At 41.0% G+C, this 27095-nt stretch overlaps 1 protein-coding gene and 1 long non-coding RNA gene across 3 annotated transcripts; both read right to left on the bottom strand.

Moving 5' to 3' along the window:
• Positions 1 to 1032: 1032 nt before the first annotated feature.
• On the bottom strand, positions 1033 to 5197 carry LOC307025674 (zinc finger MYM-type protein 1-like). Of its 2 annotated transcripts, XM_079660517.1 has the most exons (4): positions 4362 to 5197; positions 4162 to 4263; positions 3950 to 4036; positions 1033 to 3629 (listed from the first exon to the last, which is right to left on the bottom strand). In XM_079660517.1, exons 2-4 carry the CDS (start codon positions 4208 to 4210, stop codon positions 1831 to 1833), a joined length of 1935 nt encoding a protein of 644 aa, XP_079516643.1. In that variant the 5' UTR covers positions 4211 to 4263; positions 4362 to 5197; the 3' UTR covers positions 1033 to 1830. The 2 variants fall into 2 exon arrangements, with proteins under 2 accessions (XP_079516643.1, XP_079516642.1); XM_079660516.1 differs by lacking the exons at positions 4162 to 4263; positions 4362 to 5197 and having other exon boundaries at positions 3950 to 4154.
• A 10388-nt stretch (positions 5198 to 15585) lies between these two features.
• Positions 15586 to 18307, bottom strand: LOC307030556. Its single transcript, XR_013805690.1, has 6 exons — positions 18123 to 18307; positions 17826 to 17957; positions 17624 to 17739; positions 17415 to 17536; positions 17198 to 17271; positions 15586 to 16902 (listed from the first exon to the last, which is right to left on the bottom strand). It is a non-coding gene; the product is annotated as an uncharacterized lncRNA (long non-coding RNA).
• Between the last annotated feature and the right edge of the window lie 8788 nt (positions 18308 to 27095).

Below are 27095 nucleotides of genomic sequence, written 5' to 3'. Positions count from 1 at the left end.
ATAGCCTGTTTTAAATTGAAGTTGTCTGAGGTCCTTACCATCAGCTGCTCTTGCAGTAATAATAATGTACCTTAATGTCCCAAATGTGCACAATGTACAGATGGAGCACTGATTTCGGACTCCAGCTTACAGCTTCCTGCCTACCACCAGCCAAAGACCAGTATAGAGGAATGTTAAGCCCTCCCACTATTTTCCAAGAGGGCGTTGCCAGATTTTCAATTTCAGGTTTTAACCAGGAGATGGCGCTTCATTCACAAATACAGAAAGACAAGTTTCATGGACTTTCAGTTGTGTTTTGAAGAGCATTTTAACACATCAATATTTTAGATCAACTAAAGTATATCTAATCTTGTAATTCAATAATATATAGTCTTTATATATTAAATAATCATAATTATAATGTAAATGTTTACATTACACTTCTTTATTTGTTATGCTCATACTTTAACCTTTACAATCGTTTGCTTTAATATGCAGTATATTTTTGTGTTTGCTTCCTCCTGCTCCCTTTCGGACACATACTGTATGATTTATTATTATTATTAATATGAAGATATTATTAAGATAAGATAAGATGTTACTTTATTGATTGAACATTTTAGTTTAGAATGTGCTGTCCCACGGTAATTCAGAAGGCTCACAGGTCACATTCCGACCATTATTTAAAACAATAGGTGCTTTCACACCTTCTACAGTTTGATTTGTATAGAGGGAGCTCTGTCAGTTTTCGAATTACCCATTTGATTTCGGGGAGCCCTATTTTTCAGAGCACATCCTGCTACTAAATATGTCACACGCACGCTCTGTTGACTGGCGCAGCAGCGCGGATGCGATCAATTGCTATAAAAACACTCTTCTACTAATACAGACGGTCAGGGGCGGACCTAGCACATTTGGTGCCCTAGGCGAGCTTCACCACTGCGCCCCCCCCAAAAAAAATATCAAAACATCTTAACAGTTATACAGTAAAGTACTGCAGCTTTATTTATTACAAGCAAGAACAAGAGCTAAGAATAAATGTAAAGTGCTCACTAAAGAATTAAAACAAATAAACAACTTAGCTAACAAACAATAATAATATCAATGACAAACAATAAAAGAATGTGCAAATTTGCTTTCAAAGAAAATTAAGAAGAAATGTAAAGTGCACACTAAAGAATTAAAACAAACAACTTAGCTAACAAACAATAATAATAATAACAATAACAAACAATAAAATAACGTGCACATTTGCTTTAAAAGAAAATTATGTATTGTAAAATATGTTACACATGTCAAATAATCAAAATATAATATGCTAAATAAACAAACAAATACATAAAAATTACAAATTCACTTTGTCTCAAGAACTATTTACATTCCACTCCCTATCATCACACAAGGTTGGCCTACATATTAGCTCCTACTGGTTTCCATTTACAGTGCAATCCTTCTGGCCTTCCTCGCTGCAAAGTCATCAATCACATCATCATATGAAATCTGACCACCAACCTCATGGTTAATACTGATTACAGCCAGACCACTGAGGCGTTCTTGAGCCATGGTGGACCTCAGGTATGTTTTCAAGAGTTTTAATTTGGAAAAACTCCTCTCGGCTGAAGCTACTGTTACTGGTAGCGTTGCACTGATCCGCAGAGCATTACACAAGTTGGGATATATTTCGGTGAGCTGCTTTGTGTGTATGAATTTCAACAACTCAAGAGTTGTCATGCTCTTTGATGGCAAGTCAGGTACATTTTCCAACTCCTGAGCCAGCTCCTTCCCATCCAAATCAGATTGCCCTCCATGGCTTAAGGTGTGTGCAAGTGCCTCTGCTTGCTTCATCAGCTCTTAGTGTGGCAGGTCTGGGAAGTTGTACAGAATGCCAAACTTGTCTTGCACATGTTCAAGAGTGGTAAACCTCTCCTTTTGTGCTGACACTGCAGCATCTACCACCACGTTAAAGAACGTTACCTCCAGATTTTGCAAGGCATTCCTCAATGGCTCATGAGGAGACTCATATGAGAAGTGCCTCTTTGTTGACTTCAGCCGCTTTTGCACAAGGACTGCATCCACATTCATGTCTTCACACATGTCCTTGGCTGATGTTTGTGCAGCCACAAAGCCTGTGGCTCTGTAGGATTTGAGAGCTTTTTCAGTCTTTTTCAGTAGACTTACTGCTACATCCACTTGCATTGTTTGGGACTGCAGGACTTTGCTCACCTGCTGAATTTGACTTAACATGTCATACCAGACCACTGTGCACAGTGAAAAGCGGAATGACCCCACTTCTTCTGCCAGAGACTGGGCTTCAATCCTGATGATTGGGTCTTTGGCCTGGTTTCTCACCTCAAGCAGTGCCTCTCTCACAGCTGCGGCTTCATATCGCAGAGGCTCCACAGCTTTCACTCTGCTCTCCCATCTGGTTTCTGACCACATTTTGAGTGAAAGGTTGACGTGTTTCTTGAGGATGGCCCATCTCTGTGTAGAGGCAGAAAACAGGCAGTATAGCTTCTGCACAATGCCAAAAAATGATATGGCATCTTTGGAGCTTTTGGCAGCATCAGCAATGACCAAATTGAGTGTATGTGCCCCACAAGGCACAAACAAAGCTCTTGGGTTCAACTGCAGTAGCCTGGCCTGTACTCCCTTGTTCTTCCCTCTCATATTTGCGCCGTTGTCATATGACTGTCCTCTGCAGTCATCAAAGGCAATCTGCAACTCCTCCAGCCTCTTCAAAATCAGGGCGGACAAACTTTCACCAGTGGACTCCTCTGCTACTAGGAATCCCATGAAGTGCTCTTTAATCTGGGGGTCTTCTTCCAGTGTCACAATTCTGATGACTACTGACAGCTGTTCAGTGTGGCTAACATCCGGGGTGCAATCTAAAATGAGGGAAAAGTACTTGCATTTCTTTATTTCTTGCACTATTGTTGATAGAATCTTTCCACTGATGCATTCAATCAACTCATTCTGAATGGTTTTGCCCAAGTAGCTGTGGTGGGATGTTTGACTTTTAATCTTGTGGATGTGGTCTTTCATCACTGGGTCAAACTGCGCCAAAAGCTCAACCTCTTTCAAAAAGTTTCCATTTGAAGGAGAGTGGAGTATTTCTGTCTTTCCTCTCAATGCCATATTTCGCCCTGCCAGAGACTGTACAATAGCAACCAGTCGTGTCAGCACTGCTCTCCACCGACTCTTCTCTGCCTCAAGGAGGGCCTGCTCTTGTTTGTCTATTGTTGTACCTTGTTTTAATCGAACTGCCAATTCTTTCCATGACGCCAAATTGTTCAGGTGTTCCGGACTATTTTCATGGCTGGTCAAAGCAGAACTTGCATTTTTCCAATCCGACAGTCCTGCATTTGTTAAATGAATTTGTTTTGGAGATAAAAGTTGACAACAAAAACAAAAAAGACTGTTCTTCTTTTTTGAATATGTCACCCAACTTCTTTTGATCCTTTCTCCATTTACTAAGGTCCTGCTGAAGTACTGGTGGTGGCAACTTCTCCCATCATCTCTCCTTGGGAAAATGAAATCAGGTGTTATCTGATATGGTCCTCTCCGAACAAACTCTGTCCTCATTGTGTCTGTGAGATGTGAAGGGCAGTCAGCAGGATCGGTTGGTAGTGGATCGTCTGTCTTTGCTGCATCTGGAGGGCATGTGAAGCACATTTTCTCACCTCATATTCACAATATCTTCACACACACACACACACACACACACACACACACACACACACACACACACACACACACACACACACACACACACACACACACACACACACACACACACACACACACACACACACACACACACACACACACACACACACACACACACACAACCCCAATTCCAAAAAGGTTGGGACAGTGTGTAAAATGTAAATAAAAACAGAAAGCAATTATTTGAAAGCATGAGGACAATTAGGTTTATAGCTAAACATCTTTACATTCATCAGGCACACACCTGAGAAGAGTGTATGGGTGGAATCTGTGGTGCAATCAGGATGAGATGCAGCAGGCTGTTCTGACGTTCCTTGCAGTGGTTCTGGGCCTATACATATATAGAGAACACACAAGAGCAAATATATTGGCTGGATTAGAAATGGCACGACAGTCATTTTTACATTCAATTATTTATCATCACATCAGGAACATCTATTGACATATTGTACTCACCAGAACAAACAGACACAGTGGTCAGTGGCAGGGTGGAATCAGTGGTCATCTCATCAGGATGAGCAGCTTGCTGTTCTGACGTTCCTTCATGTGGTTCTAGGTCTATAAATATAGAAAGAACACACAAGAGCAAATATATTGACTGGATTTCACATTCAATTATTTATCATCAGGAACATCTATTGACACATTGCACTCACCTGAGGAAGCCGGCACAGCTGAGGTGCATGGCGGTTCCTTGTCAACTGATGCAGCAGATGGTCCCAGATATTTTAAAAGTGAATCTAAAATGATATAACAAAATGTGTATTATCAACATTGAATAATTTCCATTTGTTAAATGTAGCTATTATTTAGTTAGTAAGCATTAGGACAGCCTGACAGGTCTGATTCAACTAATCAAGAGCTATGCCTATCTTATTAGAACAGTTGAATCAGGTTTGTTAGTTCTGGGTTGGAACGAAAACATTCAACAGGACTGGAGTTGAGAACCACTGAGCTAGTTAGCTAACGTTAGCGCACATTATGACAGGGTTGAATTTGGCAAATGTTTGACTCGGATAGTCAATGTGCTTTCTGAGGTAAACTTAACGTTAGCTAACGTTACCAACTAACTAACATTCCACCACACTGGCTAGCTCGCTACACCAAAACTAACATTGTTATTATTACTAATATTTCTATTTCATGACACAAAGAAAATAGCCTTATGACAGTTTCGACTGAATGGCAATAACAAACGCTGGCTAGCTAACGTTGGCTTGGCTAACTAGCAAGATTACATGATCCATTCGCTAATGTTGACAATACAATCAAAATTGCATACCTTTCACCTTGGCACGTTTCTCTTCTTCTTCTTTTCTTCTGTTTTTATACTGCGCCCCAGATGGCTTTTGCCTCTTCATAGTTCTCTAACGTTAGTCTTTCTTTCCTCAACGCTCAATTTTATAAACACTTGACCGATACCCATCAATGCACAGCGCTCTAGCATGTTCTGACTGTGAACACCTAAAGCCGAGGCTCTTAGACCGACCGACCGTTTTAAATTTTTGGCTCATTTTCCCTTATGTTAGAATTTTTTTTTTTATGTAAGAATAATGGTTGCAGATATAGAGGGGGGGCGCCAAAACTGCGCCATGCAAAAAAAAAAAATAATAATAATTTTGTTGCAATTTTTGGCGCCCCCCTCTAGGTGGCGCTCTAGGCAACCGCCTATATTGCCTGTAGGAAGCTCCGCCCCTGCCCCCATGCATAAAGAGACTCTGCTCCCAAAAGCAGGCACATGTGTCGCACTAACATGTGACTATCATAGTTTTATTTTAGTTTTGCTGTTCAAACTGATTAGTCTGTTATAATAATTATTAAGTTATTATTAATTTTAAGTTGTCATATGCCTACCTCTTTTCAAATCCAAATGTCAAATAATAACTCAGAAGGAGAGTCGTTTTTAGTCTGGTTCTTGTCATTATATGATGGATTATATCAGGGCTTCTCAAACTCTGGACAGAGATCCGGATCCGGACCGAACTGCAAATCAATCCGGACCGAACCCTGGCCTGTGTCCCATTATAAAGAATACAAAATTATACAAAATAAATAAATAAAAACGTTCTGATTCTGATGTAAATTAATGTATATTTTCTTGTGTCTGACGCGTTGTGAGAATGAACATGCATATATATTTACTTGTGTGCGCGAGCGTGACACGCATTGAAGACTGCAAGTTTACCTTGACTTTCTAATGCTTCTAATGCCGTTTTTGGTGAGGTTCAAAGCATTGACTACAGACAAACAGTGCCATTTCTCCCACTAGTTCAAGCCACCATAAAGTATGTATGTATGTATTGAATGTTTGTGTATACATGGGCGCCGTTTGCCGACAGGCAAGGCAGGCAAGTGCTTGGACCAGAAGGGGGCCCCCAAAGTGTCAGGGTGCGTGGAAAAGGTAGGACCCAAATGCAGTATTAACAAAAAGCGAGCTTTAATTTACAAAAGCCGATGACAAAAGAAAACAAGAGACAAACTTAACATTACCAAAACAGGGGAGCACGAGTAAAGAATCCAGGGTCAAAACTTCAAGGACAAACATGGAGCGTGACGTGAAGGGAAAGACAAACAATGAACCGACATGGGAACACAGGGAAAGACAAGACTAAATACAGAGAGGGGTAATCACAAGACAAGAAACAGCTGGGTAAAGGAGGGAGAAACACAAGGGCAACAGGTGAACACAATGAGACAATCAGACCAACACGTTCTCACTCCCAACCCGTCACATATTGAAGGACAGTCAGGGCCCATCCCCGTCAATCTATTACGTACAGGGTACCCCTTGGAAGACAGTTTTCAACAGGCAGGGCATCCCATAGACCTTCATAGACCTCCCATAGCGTTGATAATAGACGCCATGAGAACGCTCCCCGGCAAATGCTACCCCGACGGTCGGTTGTTATTGTCAATATTAAAATAATATATATATATTTTTTAATAGTCACACTCGATTTCGCCGATTTTCTTGTTGCTCCAGCTGGTTGACACCTCTTTTAGCAGAAACAAAGGCCATATTAATGTATTAAATCGATGTTAATCCATTTGTGTGGTTGTGGAATTAATTGACGTGCCGTTGCGATTGCGCAACTCAATAATTTACAAACTCTTCAACTACAACCCTAATTATATTTAAAAACATTTTAAAAGGCCTCACGAAATACTTTAATGTAAATTTAAATTTAAATGTGAAGGGATGTGTGTAATGTGGTGATTATTATTCACCCGCGGATCTATGGGTTGGGGTATTGTTGCGAACGGACATTATAGTTAACCGGACTTCCTGTTGATGTGAAATCCGAAAACATTTTTTAAAAATAAAATAATACCTTAATCCGAGTGTGCTTGCTTTTCTCTTTGAAGGTCATCACATAACGGCATTGTAATACACGGTTCGGCTGCATTAAATATTGCATATCTGCCGTAGTTCGCTATTTATAGAGCCCTGATGAGAAGACTTCTAGACAAACAGGAAGAAATGCTGCCAAAACTGAATATGTGACGTGGATCATAAATATATCAACAATTAAACAACATCTTACATTTCTCTTCACACAATACGTCTCTTTGCAGTATCAATACTAATTCGGCTGACTTTTATATTTGATCCAATCGGTATAATGGTATATGTACACCAGCGACGTGCAGTCAGGGGAGGCAGGGGAGGCAGAGCCTCACCTGTCATACTCCAATGTAACGGAAAAACAACTAAAGAACAACTAAATAGTAAACATGAACATATGATTTAATGTTCGTTGTTTAGAGTTATTCTAAGGCTTTACTCATTGGGAACTCGGTATGAGAGAGCACTGTTGAGATGTCCAATCTGCCTGTTTTACACACTTTGACCAACAGGGGGTTTGTGTTCAAATCATAGACTGTATATATAAATGGACGTAGGGTCCGTGACGTCACCCATAAGATTCTGCAGAGTTGCCGAGAAGCCCTTAGTAGGCGGAGTCGGCCACTAACGGCTCGACAGTGACGTCAGAGTTCAACTCCCGCCTTCTCCAGCCTGCTCCAAATAAGGGCAAAGAGGCGGAGCCGAGGCGGGACCTGCTGCCACCCAGCTGAAAGTTCCAGATCTAGCTGAAGCTACCAAGCTAAGCTAACATGCTCCCCATCTGCACACTGCCGTGGCATTTTACGTTTCTAAAGTAAGCGGACATGAAACTATTCAGCAAAACTATAAATAATAATCCAACTTATTGAGTTTTTAGCATAATACTTCAGAATCTTAAAATCCCTTAACGTTTGTATGCAATTGTGCTAAATTCAACACTGGAATCAAGCAAATATTAATAATTTTGCATGACATTAGTTATTTATATTTTCATATCACTTAATTATACGTTTAATACATTTAAGTCAAGCTGAGGTACATGTGATGGTAGCTAGTTAGTGCTCTTACCTGTGAGGCCTCCTCCAAACAGCATAATAACCAGACTGTATCATTAAAACTAAGTACCAGTTCTAGGTCCTTGACTTTAGACAAACAATTCAAAACACAACATGTATTTAAAGACCAATCTTTATTTGAATGTGCCTCTTAACCTGAGATATTAGTTATACAGTAATAGTATTGACAATCTAAAAAGACTGAGCAACTCATCAGTCAACTTTATGTTTCTTATTGTCTAAAGCAGCCTTTCCCAAAATGGGTCGCGGACCCGTTTTGATTGGGTCGCCAGTTAAATGCATTGCTACACATACAGCGTCAGAGCTGATGGCTACGTTGCAAATACAATTTTTTTATAATTTTTGTATTTTATTTTTTATTTTGAAAATGAAATTATGCAACAGCATTGTATATTGAATGATTTAATTTTATAAATACAGATAAAGTAAAAATAAAAGATTGTATTTGTATCAGCTCTGACGTGTCCCCCGCGAAAGTTCTCGCGCTGTCTGTTTATTGTCTGTTGATGAATCCCGATAGTACGCAGTGTTGGGTGTAACGCGTTACAAAAGTAACGGAGTTACAGTAATATATTACTTTTTGCTGTAACGAAGTAATGTAACGCATTACTAATGAAATGTGGGTAATATATTACCCGTTACAATGCTCAGTAACGCAGTTACAACACATTTTAACCCGCAATTAAATGGTGTTTTGTTTTTTAAGAATGTACTAACATAGCGAGACATTCCGACACCGGACAAATTGTGCGGGTAGATGAGTAAACCTGGTGTTTACCCTTCAGGTTTCGCGTCGAGATCTTCGGGGAAGTTGAACGTTATGCAACCATTCAAAAAAGAGAACGTAGCGAAAAATACAAACAACAAATTGTGTCAGGTGCGCGTGACCTGCTCCGCTGCGCGTGCATCATTTCCAAAGTGCTTCCACAGCAGTGACACACATCTGAGCTGTGGATAATCATTTATACGAAAATGGTTAAAGCAACCATCACTAAACGCCAGCAACACTGCATCTACTGCAGACAGTAGATCACGTTACCCTCCGTTGTGGACACTAGCTTACTCCCGCCTGACTCGCCGGCCCCGGAGCAGCAGTCTTCATCGCCCGAAACTACGCCGCCCCTCTGCGGCCCGCAGGTGCCAGGTATATCTAAACAACTACCCGCCTGTACAGTGGGGTAAGGCAGTCATTTTGCAGCTTGTGGTATACAAATAGACAATGGCTAGAATATTCATGTGAAAATAGTACCATATTCTGACATGCCTGTAGAAATGTTGGGTCAAAAATAATGCATAACACAGATGCCTTCACCACGAATGGCTACAAAAATATCTCATATCCCAAGCTTATTATCAACGAGCTGATGTTGCAGCTGAAATGTTCTCCAGGTCACAAAGTCAACCTCACATGATGATGTGATACCAGTTTTCAAGCACAGTAAATATTCTCTTCCCAGCGTATATGATGGGACCAAGGTGATGTAGGCTACATGGTTTTAATAATACGTTTGCCTTTCAATGTTTGCCATTTCAAACCATGAGCATGGTTTAAATAATATTTGCCTTGATTTACAATATGTTAATCTTCATTATAGTCCTTGACACCGGTCTGTACTGCTGTATTAACAACGTGTCACATGTTAAGAATTTACAATCAGAATGGAGTATTCAACTAAGCCGTGCAATACAAGTTCTTAGTAGCCTTAAGGGCCTACACAGTTGTTATGCTATACCACATTGCCCTTCACTGGATGCATAATGAGCTGCACTAAACTACATTTTAGCATTTAAAATACCTAGCTATTCTTTTGCGGTTATTTTGGTGAAAGTAACTCAAAAGTAACTAAAGTAGTGTAACTCATTACATTTCAGAGACAGTAATATTGTAATGTAACTTATTACTTTCAAAAGAGAGTAATAAGTCATATGTAATATATTACATTTTGGAAGTAACTTGCCCAACACTGATAGTACGTGATTGCAAAAAGACGATACAAAGAGGAGTTTTTAAACGTTGACTTCACAAAAGCTGTTAGAGAGGAGCGGCCTCAGTGTGTTTTATGTGGAGAGGTACTCAGTAACAAAAGCTTGAAAATGAATAAATTGGACCGGCATCTCCAAACAAAACATCCTCTGCATCGGGACAAATCGAAGGATTTTTTCATCTACAAAGAAGAGTCTTTCAAGAAGCAGTGTTTTGACGGCAAAAAGTAAGTCACTCATTTTAATCATTTGTTTTGTGTTTTTGTGAGTTTGTCAGGGTCTGTTGTGAAATTGTTTCGTTAATGCAAAGTCGGATGAAATGCAGACTGAGCCCCGGAGCGCACCGCCAGCTGCGCGCTCTCGCGCGTCCTCTACTCGCTCCCGCGAGTCCACTACATTCTGCAGCGGCACAGAGCGGTGTTCCAACTTTTAGTAGCCTGAAATCTTTTTAAAACGGCCGGGAGAAAAACAGAGAAACAATAACCACAGGAAGATTAGAGGGAAAGTGACAGGCAGTATGAGAAGGAAAGCACGGACGTGACTGCTGCAGTGTGATGCACATAGGAATACATATGGGGGTTATTCCCTATCTTTATTCAAGAGCGTGGTCTTTAAATTTGAGAGCATACTTTATTGATTTCACGTTCAGAATATGTATTTCTTTCCCTCAAACCCTGTCCTCACACTCAAATAGTTCCTGCTTGCGCTTAGATTTGCTCTGCTTCTGCTCAAACTACGCTTGCAATCAGATATATTGCTGCGCTTACAGGTTTCCTGTGTTCCAGCTTAAAACCTTCTCCTCGCACTCAGGCTGTTTCTGTGCGCTCGTGAAATGTCTGCTCTCAGATTTCTTCTGTGCGCGCTTGGGTCTTTTGTGCAACAACCCTGTCAAAATCCCTCTGTGGGTATTCCCCACAGTATTGAGTATGTAAGTCGCTTTGGATAAAAGCGTCTAACAAGTATCGTGTAATGTAATGCGCTATAAATGCGGTTGCCAGGTCCACATTGGGTATACAGCGTACGCCGGCTGGTATTAAAAATCACCCAATGACCCAGCAATGTTAATGATAATATCTTCTCTGTTATTTTCAGGCATTCAAAGGGAACAGAGGGGCACTGAGGGCATCATATGAAGTCAGCCTCCACAAAAAAAGGTTTAATCAGTTGCCAAGTGTTGGAGTTTCTTTGTCTCTCAGAGTGTTTTAAAACAGCTCTGTTCATTTAAAAGTGTTTAAAAAATGTGTGTACATAGTTTTTGATCTAGTGACAAACTTAATGTTGCACTTCTGATCATTTAAATTTGGTTTCACCTGTGATACTGTATACACTTGACTGCACTTCAGTTAGTGTTTTGTCCCTTTCTGTTTACAACATGTTTGTTCTTTGTTCATTTAAAATAGTTTAAAATGGTGTGTACATAGTTTTTGAGCTAGCGACAAACTTAATATTGCACTTTTGATAATTGTATAATTGAAATTTGTACTGTATATACTTGACTGCATGTCCCATGTTTCGTCTTTCTGCTTTGATCCTTATTTTTTCTGGGCAAGCTCAAAGGAAAGGTTGTTATGGTGAGAAACCTAATTGCTGCGGTGCACTTTTATAATTAAATAAATATTTTCATTTACATTTTAAATTCATGGTGTGTTGCATTCTTTGTTTAGAACTGTAGATATTATGGAAAATCATGACATTGTTTTAGCTTGGGTCCCTTAGGACCACAACATTTCTGTTTTGGGTCTCATGCTGAAAAAGTTTGGGAACCCCTGGTCTAAAGCATTTGTTATTTTCATTTTCCCCCTCTCATATTCAGTGTGGACGGATTGAGACAGCGTGGTGTCCAGAAAGCTGCAGAGACTTCAGGGAGAAACCTCCGTGTGATGGACGTCCTGTCTGTTGGTTTGGAGAGGACTGAGGGTCTTTCCTCTGTGAGGAGGTCCAGGCCTGATGGAGGAGCCCATGCTGGGCAAAGCTGATACCAACTGCACAGGCCTAGTCCGTCACTTTATTTGACTAAATGTGTTTACTTATACATTTAATAGGTTTACGCCTTCTGTCCATATGTGCTTTTTATTCAAAACGTTTTTGATTAAGTTTTGGTTCACATTTCAATAAATTATATTTGTATTTGCACTCCTTTTGTCCATTATTCTTACTGAAAATGTTAGAATACACATTCACATCTCACTGAACATTGGCCCCATTTATTTGTGATGTTGCAAACTCTGCGGTACAAGGCACAAGTGATGTGAAGCTCATAAAGCGAGGCAAATAGAAATAATCAGCTGATGGAGTGTAGATGTGGAAATAGGTGCATTCGATCAGCTGACTGTTTTTACAATAAAAGTAGTTTCTTAGTGTACTGGTCTTAAAATCTCATAACATCAGCTTTTAATGTTCCTCTTGGATGTTCCTCTTGACCATCAGAGAAAGAGGAGATGTCTTTCAGGCATGTCCTTTCCTAACAAAAATTACAGGAAACATAAAACATATTATTGCAGAACAAGTGTGTTATTTATGAAAGCGGTGTGTTTGTGTGTTTAGGGGCTGTAGACATAATTATTTTGTAATTGTAATGTTTTTTTTATTTCAAAAGTGAGCTACAAAGACAATCAGATTATGAATGAACAGTATGAAGTTCATCAACATTGAAATATATGTTATTATCAAAATAATATTTAACTGTTATCAAAACGTAGTGCAACTGTAGAAGCTTGCTCTGTTGTCTCACTGAAAGAATAACTTTTACCACGTTTTTTACAGACAATATTGAGAGATAAATAGTAGCAGTTCTCACTATGTGTTAGATATCTTTGCCTTCAATACATTAAATTAGAAAGCTGACAAAATCACATTGCTTGTTAACATCTAAATGTAACTTTTTGCACAGAAAAAACCCTCAACTTCACTGATGTGTAGGTGATCTAGTATTGTTTAATGGAATGTATATCAGTGTATTAAAGTCAATACTTCATTCATTTAAACCAATACTTTCTTGATTCTTTGTACAGTATGAAAAAAAGAGTATTTGTACCTGTGCTGAAGTTCACTGCTGTGAGGAGTCCAGTTCTGTCACTCACTCTCTGGTCCAGCCTGTCTGCATCACCTAGACACCTTAAACAAACAGATATATATGTAAAGTACCATGTGTACAAACAATATAACTGATTCTCTTCTGTTGAACATGTTGGATTGTGTATTGTCCGAGTCAGGGTCCTTTTTATTCTACTGTAACTTTGGAAGTTGTGTTACCAATGCTTACTGTTTATGTGATACCCATTTGGTAATGCAATTAATTAAAAAAACAAGGTTCGGGTTTGTTCTTCAAATGACTGTGAGTTAACGTGTAAGCTCAATAATGAACTCCAGCTCAACCAACCATATTGTAATATCTAACTAATCATCTTGAAATATGACATTAATAATTGTAATATATACACGCATCTTATTGTGAGGTTGATTTCACATACACTACTTCGACATTAGCTTGTCTACATACTTGAGCATAGCCAATTTAAATTAACATTAGTGCTGCATACAGTTCCTACCTACATAATAATCATCTCTCTAAGTTACAAGGATGACCTTATTTTATCAACCTCAAACAGAAGTCGTTTGTTGTACAGTATTATCCCACTTAACGCTTAACACTTCTCTATTTCGTTTTAACCTTTATATATACAGTCTATGATTTTAACTTGGAGGCTACTATTAGCATCGTTAGCACCGATGTAGCTACCACTCGCTTACACGCTAACCCTTAACATTAATTACGTAGCTGATTAAAATCATTAATACATAAATAAAGCACTCGAATTTCACTTACCGCAAATCCTCATTCATGCACCGTCTGTTTCAGCCGCAGAGCGAGTCACAATAGTCCGATATATAAGCATGAAGAACAAACAAACACGGCCGGGGGCAAGTTGTGTTCCCTGGATGAGCTGAACAGGCAGAGTGCCTGTAGCTTCACGGAGCAGCTAGCAGAGAGACAAGAAGCTAGCAGCAGCAGTCACTTCACAGAGCCGTCACTCAATGTGACCACGCCCTAATTTATGCAAAAACGTTCACACCTAATATAAATAAAAGGGTCGTGTTAGAAAACAATTCACTCACAGATCCATAATCATGAAGGTGGAATCTAACTATATTCATAATAATATTTATTGCATCCATGGGTAGAAACATGTTTTTTTCTGCTGTAAAGTTGGCCATTTTAACATGGGGGTCTATGGAAATTGCTCGTTTCTGCAGTCAATCCCTATCGGCCAATATATGAACTGCAGTGTGTGCCACTTCCGTATTGGCGTCCCGGCTCTTCCACAGAGTTTGCCGCTTGGTTCAAATGAAGCCCATGATGAGAGAAGCCCCTCACTGCAGTAAGCAGTACCTCAACATGGGCGGGAGCTCATCATGGGCGGAGCCTCAACGCCCCTCCTTCTCGACCTTTGAGGCACGTGACGGGACGGCCCCTCATTCTCAACCTTTTAGGCACGTGACGAGCTTCACTGATGACGCGTTGCATCCTGTTTCCGGGGTAGCAGTTCTCATCCCTCCCTTCAATCTAATTAAATACAGGGTTTTAATATAAAGCAGTTTTATTCTGAAAAAAACGGAAGTTCACACTAACTATTAATTTAACACTTTTATTCTGAAAATTCTTCATTTCCGGTTAGCATTAGCATGTGGCTAACGTTTTGAAAACCATGAATTGATAGTGAAATGGGATTAACACTCATTTATTGACGCTGAAATAACGTTTATCAGGGAATGTTTAAATAACCACAGACATCAGTATTATATATATATTAATAATATAAGATATAATATGTTACTTTTGTGACTGGGTAAGTACACAACATGGGAGTCGGGATGTCACGTGCCTCAAAGGTTGAGAAGGAGGGGCGTCCCCTCACGTGTCTCAAAGGTTGCGAATTTCAGTTTCGTTGCTCTGCTCCGGGGGAATTTACTGGCATTTATCCAGACCAGTGAACTTGTATAAAATTCACAAGTGGACTTTTAATAAAAAAGTTTGTGTACCCCTGATTATATGTTTTTTAGGATGACTTATGTTTGATTATTTGTTCTATAAAATGTTCTATTAAATTAAATACACATTTGAAAACCAATTTATGGTGTATTTATTGTTTGTAGTTTAAGCTCTGAAGTGGTTTTTAAATCTACGAGAAGTTGGTGTGTCTTGGGGTCAAAATATTTTCAGGTGTGCCTTGGTAAAAAAAAGGTTGGGAACCACTGCTGTAGAGTACAAAAACACATTGGTCTTTTAATTGAAGTATTGTAGTTAACACATTTTATGAAATGTGCATAATTTCATAAACTTGAGTATACACTGTACAGAGTTTATTTAGATTTTCACCATATTCTTATTTTCATATTTTAAAGTTAAAACCATACATTGTTGATTTTACATTTTAAATTCAATTACATTTTCATATTTCTGATTTTCGAGAGAAAATCTTAGGGATAAGGTGAGAAGTTCAGTCATCCGGGAGGGACTCGGAGTTGAACCGCTCCTCCTTCGCGTTGAAAGGAGCCAGTTGAGGTGGTTCGGGCACCTAGTAAGGATGCCACCTGGGCGCCTCCCTAGGGAGGTGTTCCCGGCACGTCCAGCTGGGAAGACACCAAGGGGTAGACCTAGGACCAGGTGGAGGGATTATATCTCTTCGCTGGCCTGGGAGCGCCTTGGGATCCCCCAGTCAGAGCTGGTTGATGTGGCCAGGGAAAATAACGTTTTGGGCTCACTGCTGGAACTGCTACACTCGCGACCCGACCACGGATAAGCGGGAGAAGATGGATGGATGGATGGATTTCTGATTTAAAATTTTAATATTTTAAATGTTCATATACAGCCCCTCCACATCTTAACTCATTGGTTACTCAACGTAACAACACCAGAATGACCACTAGAAGCGCCACACGTGGCGACCTATCAATCCCATTCAGGAAGAGTACTTTTGGTCAGTCATCATTCTCGGTCACAGCAATACAAAACTGGAATTCTCTACCCACTCAAATCAAAGACATACATACACATACCACCTTCACAGCTCACAACATGGTTCACTGAGAACTACACCTGCACACACAAGTCTGTGTTGAGTATGGCGTGAGTCAGGGGTGGACTGGGACAAAAATTCAGCCCTGGCATTTTCTGTCCAGACCAGCCCACTACATTATCAGCGGACACTACATAGAAGTCGACTAAACTTGCGGCATCTTCTCTCATGCATACTACAAAGGAGAGTCATATTCCTTGATAGCAGTCAACAAATAAAGAACTTAACTATGAACTCAAGGACTAAAATGGACAGCTATATTAATCAATCTTTATTCATTATAGTGTCAAATCACAACAGAAGTTATGTCATGACTAGGGGTGGGACGAGACTAACGGGAAGAACCCTTAGGCTACCCTTTCAGTTTTTAGTCTGTGACTGTGAAAATCTTTTGGTGTAAGCCCAGTATTAGTTAAAAAACCAGACTCGGACAATAATAACAAAAAAATATCCTGACAAATAATCTAAATAGAAACATATTACAGACAGTAGCAGCATTAGAGCTGAAACTCACTCACTCATTATGAAACCATAAATAGAGAATTGGAAAAAAAATATATATATATATATACTGTAGCTGTGTGAAAAGTCTAAGACATGGGTTACAGGTCTGAATAGATATGCATTCTCATATACGTGTATGTGCAAAAGTATGTATTGCTCTATACTTTCTCGTCCGCAGCCAGCCAGCTCCACTCCTCACCAAATTCGTGACCTGAAAGAAACAGCAAACAGAACTTGTACTCAGTATCTGTCTACTGACAAATATATGTAGCCATGTAGCCTTTTTGTGACGTCGTGACACTTAGTGAACAAATGTATTTGTCATGAAGGATGACTTAAGTCTCAAAAGAGCCCTAAGGCCTACCTGCATAACTGTTAATTGAACTTAAAAGATATGCAGATGTTTGAAATTAAAACCATCAATATGAAAATCTTCAGCCAGGAAATAATCATAATCAAACCTTTTGTTTCAATCTGAGACAAAACAAGTTGCATAATAAACTCACAAAGTCAAGACGAAGCTCTCAGATATGATCTATGACTCAAGCATCAAGAAGAACTTCTAGCAGGTCAGGAAAACCTGTTTGACAGGAGATAATGGTAGCAGAGAATATAAAGAGACATTTATGAATTACCAATTGTCATTTTATAACACATAGTATGTTTCTTCACATAAACCTTTAAACATAACCTTTAAACATACACATATTGTATTCCTCTCACCACATGAAATAAGCTCAGGAACCTAAAAGTGGCCCAGTGAATGATGGAGGAGACAAAGCAGGTCCTCAAAAGGGGACAGAGGGAAAACAACTTCTTAGGCTCTCATATATAGGGTGGTCCACCTAAAAGAGACATGGAAACATTATTAAGTCTCTCATCATCACAAATCAAGTATGAATTCATATAACATTATAAGACACATGACATACTCAACAAATCATAGACTTCTCAAAAAGTGATGAAGTGGAGACAGTAAGGGAGCAAATCCTTGAAAATGGACGGAAGGGGAACAACTCCTCAAGCTCTCACATGTCAAGTGGTCAACCTGAGAGGGAATTGGATACATTATTAAGTCTCTAATCATCACAAATTAAGTATGATTTCATAAAACATAAAAAATTATAAACTCACCATACTAGAGGAGACTCAACAGCCAAACTTTGGTGCAGTGAAGGTAGAGAGTGGAGGCAGAGAGAGAGCAAGTCCTCGAACATGGACGGAGGGGGAACAACTCCTCAAGCTCTCACATGTCAAGTGGTCAACCTGAGAGGGAATTGGATACATTATTAAGTCTGAAAAATAAATAAAATGTTTTCCTCTGTCCTGCAACTAGAGTTGAACACTTTTGGGATGTGCGTTTCTTTCAAAACTTTTTAAAATTATGAAGTATGAATTTATACAACATTAAAAAATACATGATAAACTTACCAAGTTCTAACAGTGGTCCCAAATGAGAGAACAAGTCCACATATAGAACAGAGGGAGAACGACTCCTCAAATATATCAGAACAACCTGTAATGGAGAATAATTGATAATTTAGTGTACATGATCACACCATTAAGGATCAACACATAAGCACAATACAACTTCTGAAAAGCATAATTAAAATGACAAATAATGAATTACTACATCCATAATGTGTGATGTGTGATAATAACAATAATATTAAATATTTCTCGCCTTATCAGTGGAGCAGCTTTTTAAGCAGCTCACTCTTCTCTGCAAGTCTGTCTATCACAGAGTCAGAGTCCAAGGATATGAGGATGTCTTTCTCTGTGGCCATCAACATAAATGCCTCCAATTTATCAGATGAGAGGGTGCTTCTGAGTCTGTTTTTAATAAACTTCAAAATGGAAAATTTGCGCTCACAAGCCACCTGTGTGAGGGATAATGTAAGCAGGTATTTATAAGCAAGGCCTAGGACAGGGTATGCATCTGTTAGCATGTTGAAACGGCGAAGTATCTGGTAGCAGCACAGAGGGCATTCTTTGCAGGAGCAACAGCTTATGGGAGTTATCCCAACCTCTTTTGTGTTGTCCTCCTCACCACCTGATCCATCTTCTACTGTTCTTGCTTTGTACTCTGCCAATGGGGATGCCTTCAGCCTGTTCCACTGGAGTGCCAAGCTTTTCAACTCGGCCTGCATATTTTCCTTGGTTGCCCTGCTGTCAAATCCTTGCAAGCACTTGCTTAAGTCTTGAAGGGCAGACTGGGGAAGAGCACTGGTGCAGAGCTAAGGGAAGTTTCTGGGATCCAGACAAGCAAAGTCAGCATATAGATTGCCGTGTGTTAAAAAGCGCCTATGAATGGCTTCAATTGCTGTGTCCATGATCCGGTTATGCACATTCACCTCATAGGATTTTTCTGCATCATCAACGGTCTCATCCTGAGCCATCTCTCCAGGCAAGACTTTCTTCATCCTCCTCCTCTTTTGTGGCAGTGTGGCCTCCACTTCAATGTCCGTGTCATCTCTCTCTTGGATTTCTGTGTTTGTCCAGTGGACAAATGTGTCTGCTGCTTTTTTTACAGATTCAAAATCTCTTCCCAAGCTTTTCAGCGTATCCTGTCTCGATGTAGGGCTGGGCGATATGGTCTCTAAATGATATCGCGATATTTACTGACTATATCGCGATTTACGATATATATCGCGATATTCTGACATGTCCTCTACATTTTTTTTTTTTAAATCGACTAATAATGAAGAAAATTAACACATTTGTTGCAATAGTAATTTATGCACTAACTACATTACTACTTGTACTACAACATTTGAATCATCAGTTCTTCCTCATTTTCCTCAATTGTTCATATTTGGTTTATGAAAATAATGATATTGTGGTCATTGTTCAAAAATGTCTGCTATTATTATGAGTAGTATTATTATTATTAGTAGTATAATGCGCTTTCTGTCTTCCTGTCATTATCAGGAATTAGACATGTAATGGCTATGTATTAGATTAGATTATAACCTTCATTCTCCTAAACTGCTGGGACATTTCCCTATAGCCAATACCTTTTATATTTTCTACTCTTCACTTACTTGTCAGCATCTCGGCATTGATGTACAGAGCCGACAGAAGACCTTGTTTATATGGGCATCATATTGAGAGGTGCAGTGACGCGTCCTAAACCAGGAAGGAAGCTGCTGGTTCCCTCGACAAAAAAGCAATGGGATTTCTCCACAGGGTTTTGGAAAACAGCTGGAAATAAGGTCTGTGGAAAACAAACCGGTTTGATAAATGCATGTTTTTTTCAGCCGGATAATCTCCACATGTCTACCCTACTTTTATAATTTTCGAATCATAAATCTAATCGATAGATTATAAAAGGGTTTTAGGACGCGTCGCTGCACCACTAGAAGCCAACTCCATCGATCAAGCTGGCTGAAACTTTCTCTCCCTCTTCTTCTCATGCTCCTGTCACTCTACTTTAACTCCTCCGGTGACTTTATTTTATTTGAAGATAGTTTTTTGCCCGGCGCTCACGGGCAAACGGGAGCCTGCTCGCGCTGGCTCTGCAGCAAACAGCTGCTGCGGAGCCAGCGCGAGCAGGCTCCCGTTTGCCTTTCACCCAACAACGACAACCGCCTCACGAAACGCTATGTTGTAGCGTTAATAAACGAAACAATTTAACAAAATTGCTTGTCAAAGTACCTATACCACTGGACAATTTTTTTTTTTTAAGCAATATCTTTAGTGGCCCGAGCGGGCAAGTGGAAAGTACGTTATGCTGGCCCGGGGTGTCTAAATAGTGCTTCCGAGCCAGCGGGCCATTTATAATGTTGAGCCCTGCTCTCTGTCACTGTGCATGTGTGTAATGTTTGTGTGCAAGTTAGACGGGGCCTGCGTGTGTGCCTGCGTGTGTGACTGTGTCTATGAGGGAGAAAGGAAAGCTCATTTTGGCCGCGGCGGGAAATTGATTTGACAACATAATACTCGATGTTCACGATGTGGTCATTTACGACATCGCATGGAGTGCAATCCACGATGTATCGTGTAAACTCGATATATCGCCCAGCCCTATCGCGATGCCACCATTCTATGAGCAGAGAGGATGTCCAATCCTGCCGTCTGAAGGTATTTAGACAATGGAGAGGTATGTTCAAATATGTGGAGGAAGATTTGAGCCGTAAAGATCGTTTCATACTTGAGCAATGATTCTGCATATCCTCTGGCCATGACACGGATACATGGTTTCACTGTTGCCTGTTTCTGTATAGCTGATAATGTCAACAGCACATCAACGTACAGACCATCTTCCGGTTTTCCAAAGGAGCCTAACACCTTCTTCAGGGCCTCATGCTTGGCCCACCAGCGTGTCTCGCTAATAGGAGCAAGGCGTCTACGTCTCTTGTTTCGGTGTGACTCTTCCCACACATTCATCCTTTCAGATGACTCTTTGATGAATACCGCAATGCCATTGAGGAGCGCAAACAGGGACCCACTCTTAATAACAATCTGGGTTGTGTTTGCAAGCACCAGATTTAGTACATGTGCGTAGCACCATACATGCACCTGGTTTGGAGATTGTGCAGACAATAGTGAGGAGAATCCTTTGTATTGGCCTTGCATGTTTGATGCCCCATCACTCGCATTTCCAATGCACATGGTCTTGCTGAGGCCCATTTTGTCCAGAACTTCTGACAGCATGTTGACAAAGGCCTGTCCAGTGGATGAACTGCACTTCAGCACTGCAACAAGCCTCTCATGAACAACATCAGTAACATAACTCATAATTATAGAGCATTGATCCTGAGAGGTGATGTCCTGTGTTGTGTCCAGCTGCACTGAAAACATTCTTGCTTTCTTGATATCACTGGAGATGTTTTTTTGAATGAGATGGTGAATTGCATCTATCACTGAGTTGACTGTGGTTTTGGAGAGTAAAGTTACAAGGGAACCTCTGCCTCTCTTACCACCAGACAAATGCAACTTTTTGCTGTTCTCAATGCAGCTGTCCAGGTGCTCTTTTAAACATAAATCATACTTCCCCAGTAGAAGTATGAGTTCCAAGAAATTACCATGATCAACTGTGTGGTCTTCCAGAGTATATGCTGCCTCATTTTCTGACCTCCTGTATGCAAGCCCCCTCTTCCCAAGAACCTTGATGACATCTATGATGCGCTCCAAAACCTGCCGTCTCTTTCTGACCTGCTCTCTTTGCGCCGTCATCAGACTGCCAGCAAATACACTGCTGATATCAGCACTGGCGGATTTCAAGAGGTAAGCTTCAGCACAGTTTCTGTGTCCACTGCTTCTCTCATGCTCCTCTGTGCGCTGGTGTATATGCCTCCAATCTGACATTCCACTGATGAACAGACTGCTATCAGTTCTCTTACCGAATGCCATGCAGATGAAACAATACAGCATGTGACGCTCTGGACAGTACGTCAGCCACCTTCTACTGGTGCCGTCTCTGCTACAGAACACTTTCTGCACCACTGGATTGCTACTTTTTTGCTGAGGATGGTAATTTAAAAATGACTGGAGATTTCTCTGATGAAAAAAAATCAGTTATTTGACTGGCACACTCATAGCTCTCAACAGCTGTTTCCCTCTCAGGTGATCCTGTCTTTGGGCTGACACACTCCTCACTCTCTACAGCCTTTTCCCTCAGGTGGTGCATTCTTTGGGCTGCCTGAATTGGTCTGGCTCTCTCCCTGAACTGACCAGCTGGACTTGCCATGAACCTGTCTGGGCTGGACATAGGGAAAGCATTTATCATTGGATGGGGAAATAACTCAAAACCACAGAATAATGTACAAGATAAAAGATTAGTTAATATTGAACGAAACGTTCGCGAGCGTAACAACACTAGTCGCTTTGCCATGTTTTTATTATGACACTTAGTGTTTTCCAATGCAAAAGAGTCAGATCTTTGTGAAAATACCTGAAAATGCTCAAGACAGCACTATACACAGTAGGCTTGGGCGGTATCTTTTTTTTCATACCGTCATACCTTGCTGACATCATACCGTGGTATACGGTATATGACGGTATGACTTGGGTCGACTTGAGCGAGGTGGCGTTCGGCGGCAAATAGATGTTTCGAACGGTATATTATATGTTCGGTATAAAATGCAGCCCGAGCCGGTAGACGCTCGCAAAGTGCCGCGACATGCGCGCAAGTGCAAAACAAGGGCTGCATACATGACACATTGTGCAAATGGCACATTTTGAGATCGGATACAGGACGCGTTTGTAGATGTCCGACGTTGTTTCCAATGTGAGCTAAGTTAACAATATATCATCATACATAAACATTTTCCGGGAGTAAATACTTATTGAATAAAGTTTGCTATATTCACTAACTAGTTTGGCAATATTATTCCGTGCATGTGTTAAAAACCTTATTTCCATTTGATTCATTGGATTACTCGCGTGAATGTTTAGCACGTTAATGCTTTCGTTTTTAAAACCGTCCGACCTCCACTACAAAACCATCAACCAGTTGCAAAGGATTAAAAAATGTCAACACTCACTCACCCCGTCTTAAACATTCCCAAAGAAGTGCCTCTGTCTCTCGTTGTGCTGGATGAAGTCACTGGCGACGAGTAAACCCAAAATAGTCCCAAACAGGCGCAGAGGCATTTTTCTTTTTTACTAGTTGTCCGAGTTCGGGGCCGGCAAATGCTGCCGCCATCTTGCTCAGCTCAGCTCTGTGCTGAGCTCTGAGAGCGGGAAAGACGGACTGCCCTCCACTGCCCTCTGCTGGCGCGTGCTATGCATTACAACCAATCCACCCTTGGCGTGAGTGTTACATGTTGTGTTTTTAGTGGCAATTTCTTATATTACTTTATATAGTAAAACCAAATGATGATATTATACTTAGAAATTGTTTGGTAAACTCGACCTGTTGTACCACACGGTAGCATCCCGCCAAGGTCGTACCTGGAGGATGCGGCCCTCCCTATGAGAGCATTGTAAGATAACAGTTTTCTAAGGAAAGTCTTATCCCTTTTACTTCCTGCACAGCAAGAGCCCTCTATAAAACACACACACACATTATACCCTGTGTGCACTCCTGCAGACTACTCTTTACTCTGTGAGACATGTACCTTTGAAGCGCTTCAAATAAAGAACCAACGAAAGACAACGCTGCTTGCTTTCACCAGTTTATTATTGATTACTCTCATTGTACATCTTTACAGTATTGACGAGTTTAAAATATCCACGGACATTTGGTGTCAGAAGAGTGGGATCTCTGAAAGCTCCATCGGGGACACCTACGGACGCTGGTGGTCGCTCCGGGATCCTCGGATTCTCCTCTACCTCGACAGAAAACGTACGGGACGAGAGGACCAGCGCCGGGGTGAAACCGATTGACTTCACAAGATCCAATGAACTCAAAAGGCCTTCAATGCTCGGTGAGATGTACAATTTCTAATTGTTTAAAAGTAAAACGTAATTAACCTCCATGACATTTATAAGCCGACCTGCTCAAAAGTAGGATATTTGGTATATCCGTTGTAAAAGGTTTTACGATCAGTTTTTGTGTGATTTGTACTGGGGAACAAATATCACATCACCGACGGGTGAAAAATTGTGTTTTGGTAACACTTAAAGACTTTCTCCATGGGGACAAAGCAGAGTAGGGGGGCAGGCCAACCTCCTGAGGGCCCAATTGTAGATGTCATGCGAGCAAAATATGGTGAAGACAGCTTATCAGAGTTGGAAATATGGACGGAAATGTTCGGATTTCCAAAGGGAGGTTCTTTGAGTAAAAATTAAAGACCTAAAGGAAACATTACAAGTTCATGAGGATGGCATGAGGAAGAAAAATAAAGTTGAAGTAAAAGAGTTCGATAAAATAGAAAGTCACAGAAAGTGTTTGAAATATTGGGAGGATGAAGCAGAATGTCGCAAAAGGAGGCAGTAGCCTCAGTGTCAAAGAAAATATTAAGATTGAAGATGAATGTGAAGAAAATAAGGAAAAGAAAGAATTTCCAAAACCATGTAAACCCCAGACATCTCTGTGTCTTTCCATTGCAGGCCTGAATGACCCTCTCCTCGACTCTGGGTATCCTTTTCCTCCCCCGGCGTACAACCCTGGCAATCCGGCTGGCCCACCTCCCCCGCCACTACAAGCCCCAGCCATGCAGTCAGCAGACTCCCCGTCAACTCCAAGCTCGTCCACCCCCATCAGGCCCAAGTATTCCGGGACAACAGCGGGATAAACAAACCTGATGTCCTAGGGGACCAAGCGGGCGTTTGGGAGACACACCTCAGTAATGCCTTCCTCAACGGACTCACAGCCACAGCGCAAGCCGCACAGAATGCTGGCCGCTCACAATACCGAGGGAGAGGCAGAGGAGGTTTTCCGAGGCAGAGGACGAGAAGCAAGACCTTCAAACGACGAAAGATGTTTTAAATGTGGCAGTGTTGAACATTGGATCCGGGACTGCCCACAGAACACTGGCAGCGGAGGCAGAGGGGGACAGCAAGGACGGGGCCATTCACAATCAGACTGACCTACACCAGAAAAGGGAGGAAGGGGCCTAATCGAGCGAGACGGAAATTCAGCCTGCAGCTTCAAAAAAGGGAAGTGATACACACACACATTATGCAAGCTATTGATAGAGTAGAGTGTGCACCTACACCCACTGTAAGCACATATGTAAATTATGACGAAGCCTCATTTAAGAAATGTCCAACACTCACACTGACAATTATGGGCACTGATTTAACTTTTCTGGTTGACTCAGGGGCCACACACTCCGTGATAAAAATGGCAGATTTGCCAAATTTTAAATTTAGTAGTATTTATCCAGATTTGCCAAATTTTAAATTTAGTAGTATTTATCCACTCCAAAGGAGCAAGGTGTAAGCGGCAGGTGTAACTATAAAGGAGAAGTGTTCAGTACCAGTCCAGTGTAAAGATAACGGTGATGACAGCCACCCATTTCCCACATCAGTCAAACACAGTTTCCTTCTGTCATCTGTCTGCCCTATACATTTGCTGGGCAGAGATCTGATCCTCCGGTTTGGCCTTGACCTTATTTCTACAAATTAGGGTCTAAAAGTCAGACGACCATCTCCCACGTTGGTTCAAAAACTCTCATTTGACGAAGAATTGTTGTGTGTGTACCAATGGCTTGCAACATTTCCTGATTCTCAGAAACTGTTGTGTTTGGCCCTTCAGCGTGTGTCCTCACTGGCTGTATTCATGGAGGCTTCTCATTTACATTGCACTGCGAGCGTTTCTGATGATACATGCAAATACTATGATGAACAGTTTCTGTTGGAATGTGTAAATGATAACATCATGCTTGAAACAATGTATTGGAGCTCCCTGTGCAGCGCTATTTCTGTCACACTCACACCCACACAACACAAGCTGTATCAAATCCCAGGGGCGGTCCCACACATTTCACTAGCAAGGGGCCCCACTGATAGATGGAGGGATTTGGGTCCACTCGTTAAAGTTTGGGAGTCAGCCACTGATTGGGCACCTACACACACAGAATATGTCATGTACTCTATGTCACATGACGTATATAAAATGAAAATTTGCACAAACGTAGCCGTTCTGCGCACATTGGTAATGCCACTTTTCCCGCCTTTACGTGTAATTCTCATATTTCTGAGCTTCCTCCCGCGCTTTCAGATGTGCATCCCACACTCTGGGCAGCTCACAAATATGAAGTAGGTTTAATCCGCTCTGCCGGACCTGTTGTAATCACTCCAAAGTCTACGTACCGTCCCAACCAACCCAGTACCCATTAAAAACGTGAAGCCATTGATGGCATTCTCTCTGCTTAAACAAGGGGTCATTGTTGCATGTAATGATTTTCCAGTCCGCACTCCTGTTTTTCCGGTTAAAAAGATCCGTGACAAACCCCCTGACGAATGGAGATTTGTGCAGGATTTACGAGCTGTAAATGAAATTTGTACATGCACGCGCACCGCTCGTTTCCAAATCCTTATCTGATTCTTTCCCAAGTTCCAGCCTCTGCAGCATTTTTCTTTGTTGTAGACCTCTCAAATGCATTTTTCAGTGTCCCTGTACACAAAGAGAGTCAATTTTGGTTTGCATTTGAGTATGAGGGTAAGCCATACACATTCACACGTTTTTGTCAAGGCTACTGCGAATCTCCCACTGTGTACAACCAAGCATTGTGTACAAGTTTGGCCTCTCTACAAGTTTCCAAAGGCACCGCTCTCATACAATATGTTGATGACCTCATGATTTGCGCACCCACAGCAGAACAGTGTGAAGCTGATACCATCTCCTTGTTACAACACCTCGTAGCTGAGGGCCACAAGGCCAGTTTGTCTAAACTTCAATATGTGCAAAGGACAGTTACATTTATGGGTCACATCATTTCAGGAGAGGGAAAAACGCTTTCAGATAAGCGTATTGCATCATTGGCTGCTCTGCCAAAACCTGTCACTAAGCGA

The sequence above is a fragment of the Notothenia rossii genome (assembly GCF_949606895.1).
Source record: "Notothenia rossii genome assembly, chromosome: 2".
Taxonomy (NCBI): Eukaryota; Metazoa; Chordata; class Actinopteri; order Perciformes; family Nototheniidae; genus Notothenia; species Notothenia rossii.
This window is presented reverse-complemented; position numbering and strand designations above follow the sequence as displayed.

Excerpts from the sequence above, each read along its gene's own strand:
- LOC307025674 (XM_079660516.1), bottom strand. The coding sequence starts at position 4,103 with ATGACTGTCGTGCCATTTCTAATCCAGCCAATATATTTGCTCTTGTGT. Across the intron at positions 3,630-3,949 it reads CACCCATACACTCTTCTCAG|ATGCAGCAAAGACAGACGAT; the intron begins GTGTGTGCCTGA and ends CATGCCCTCCAG.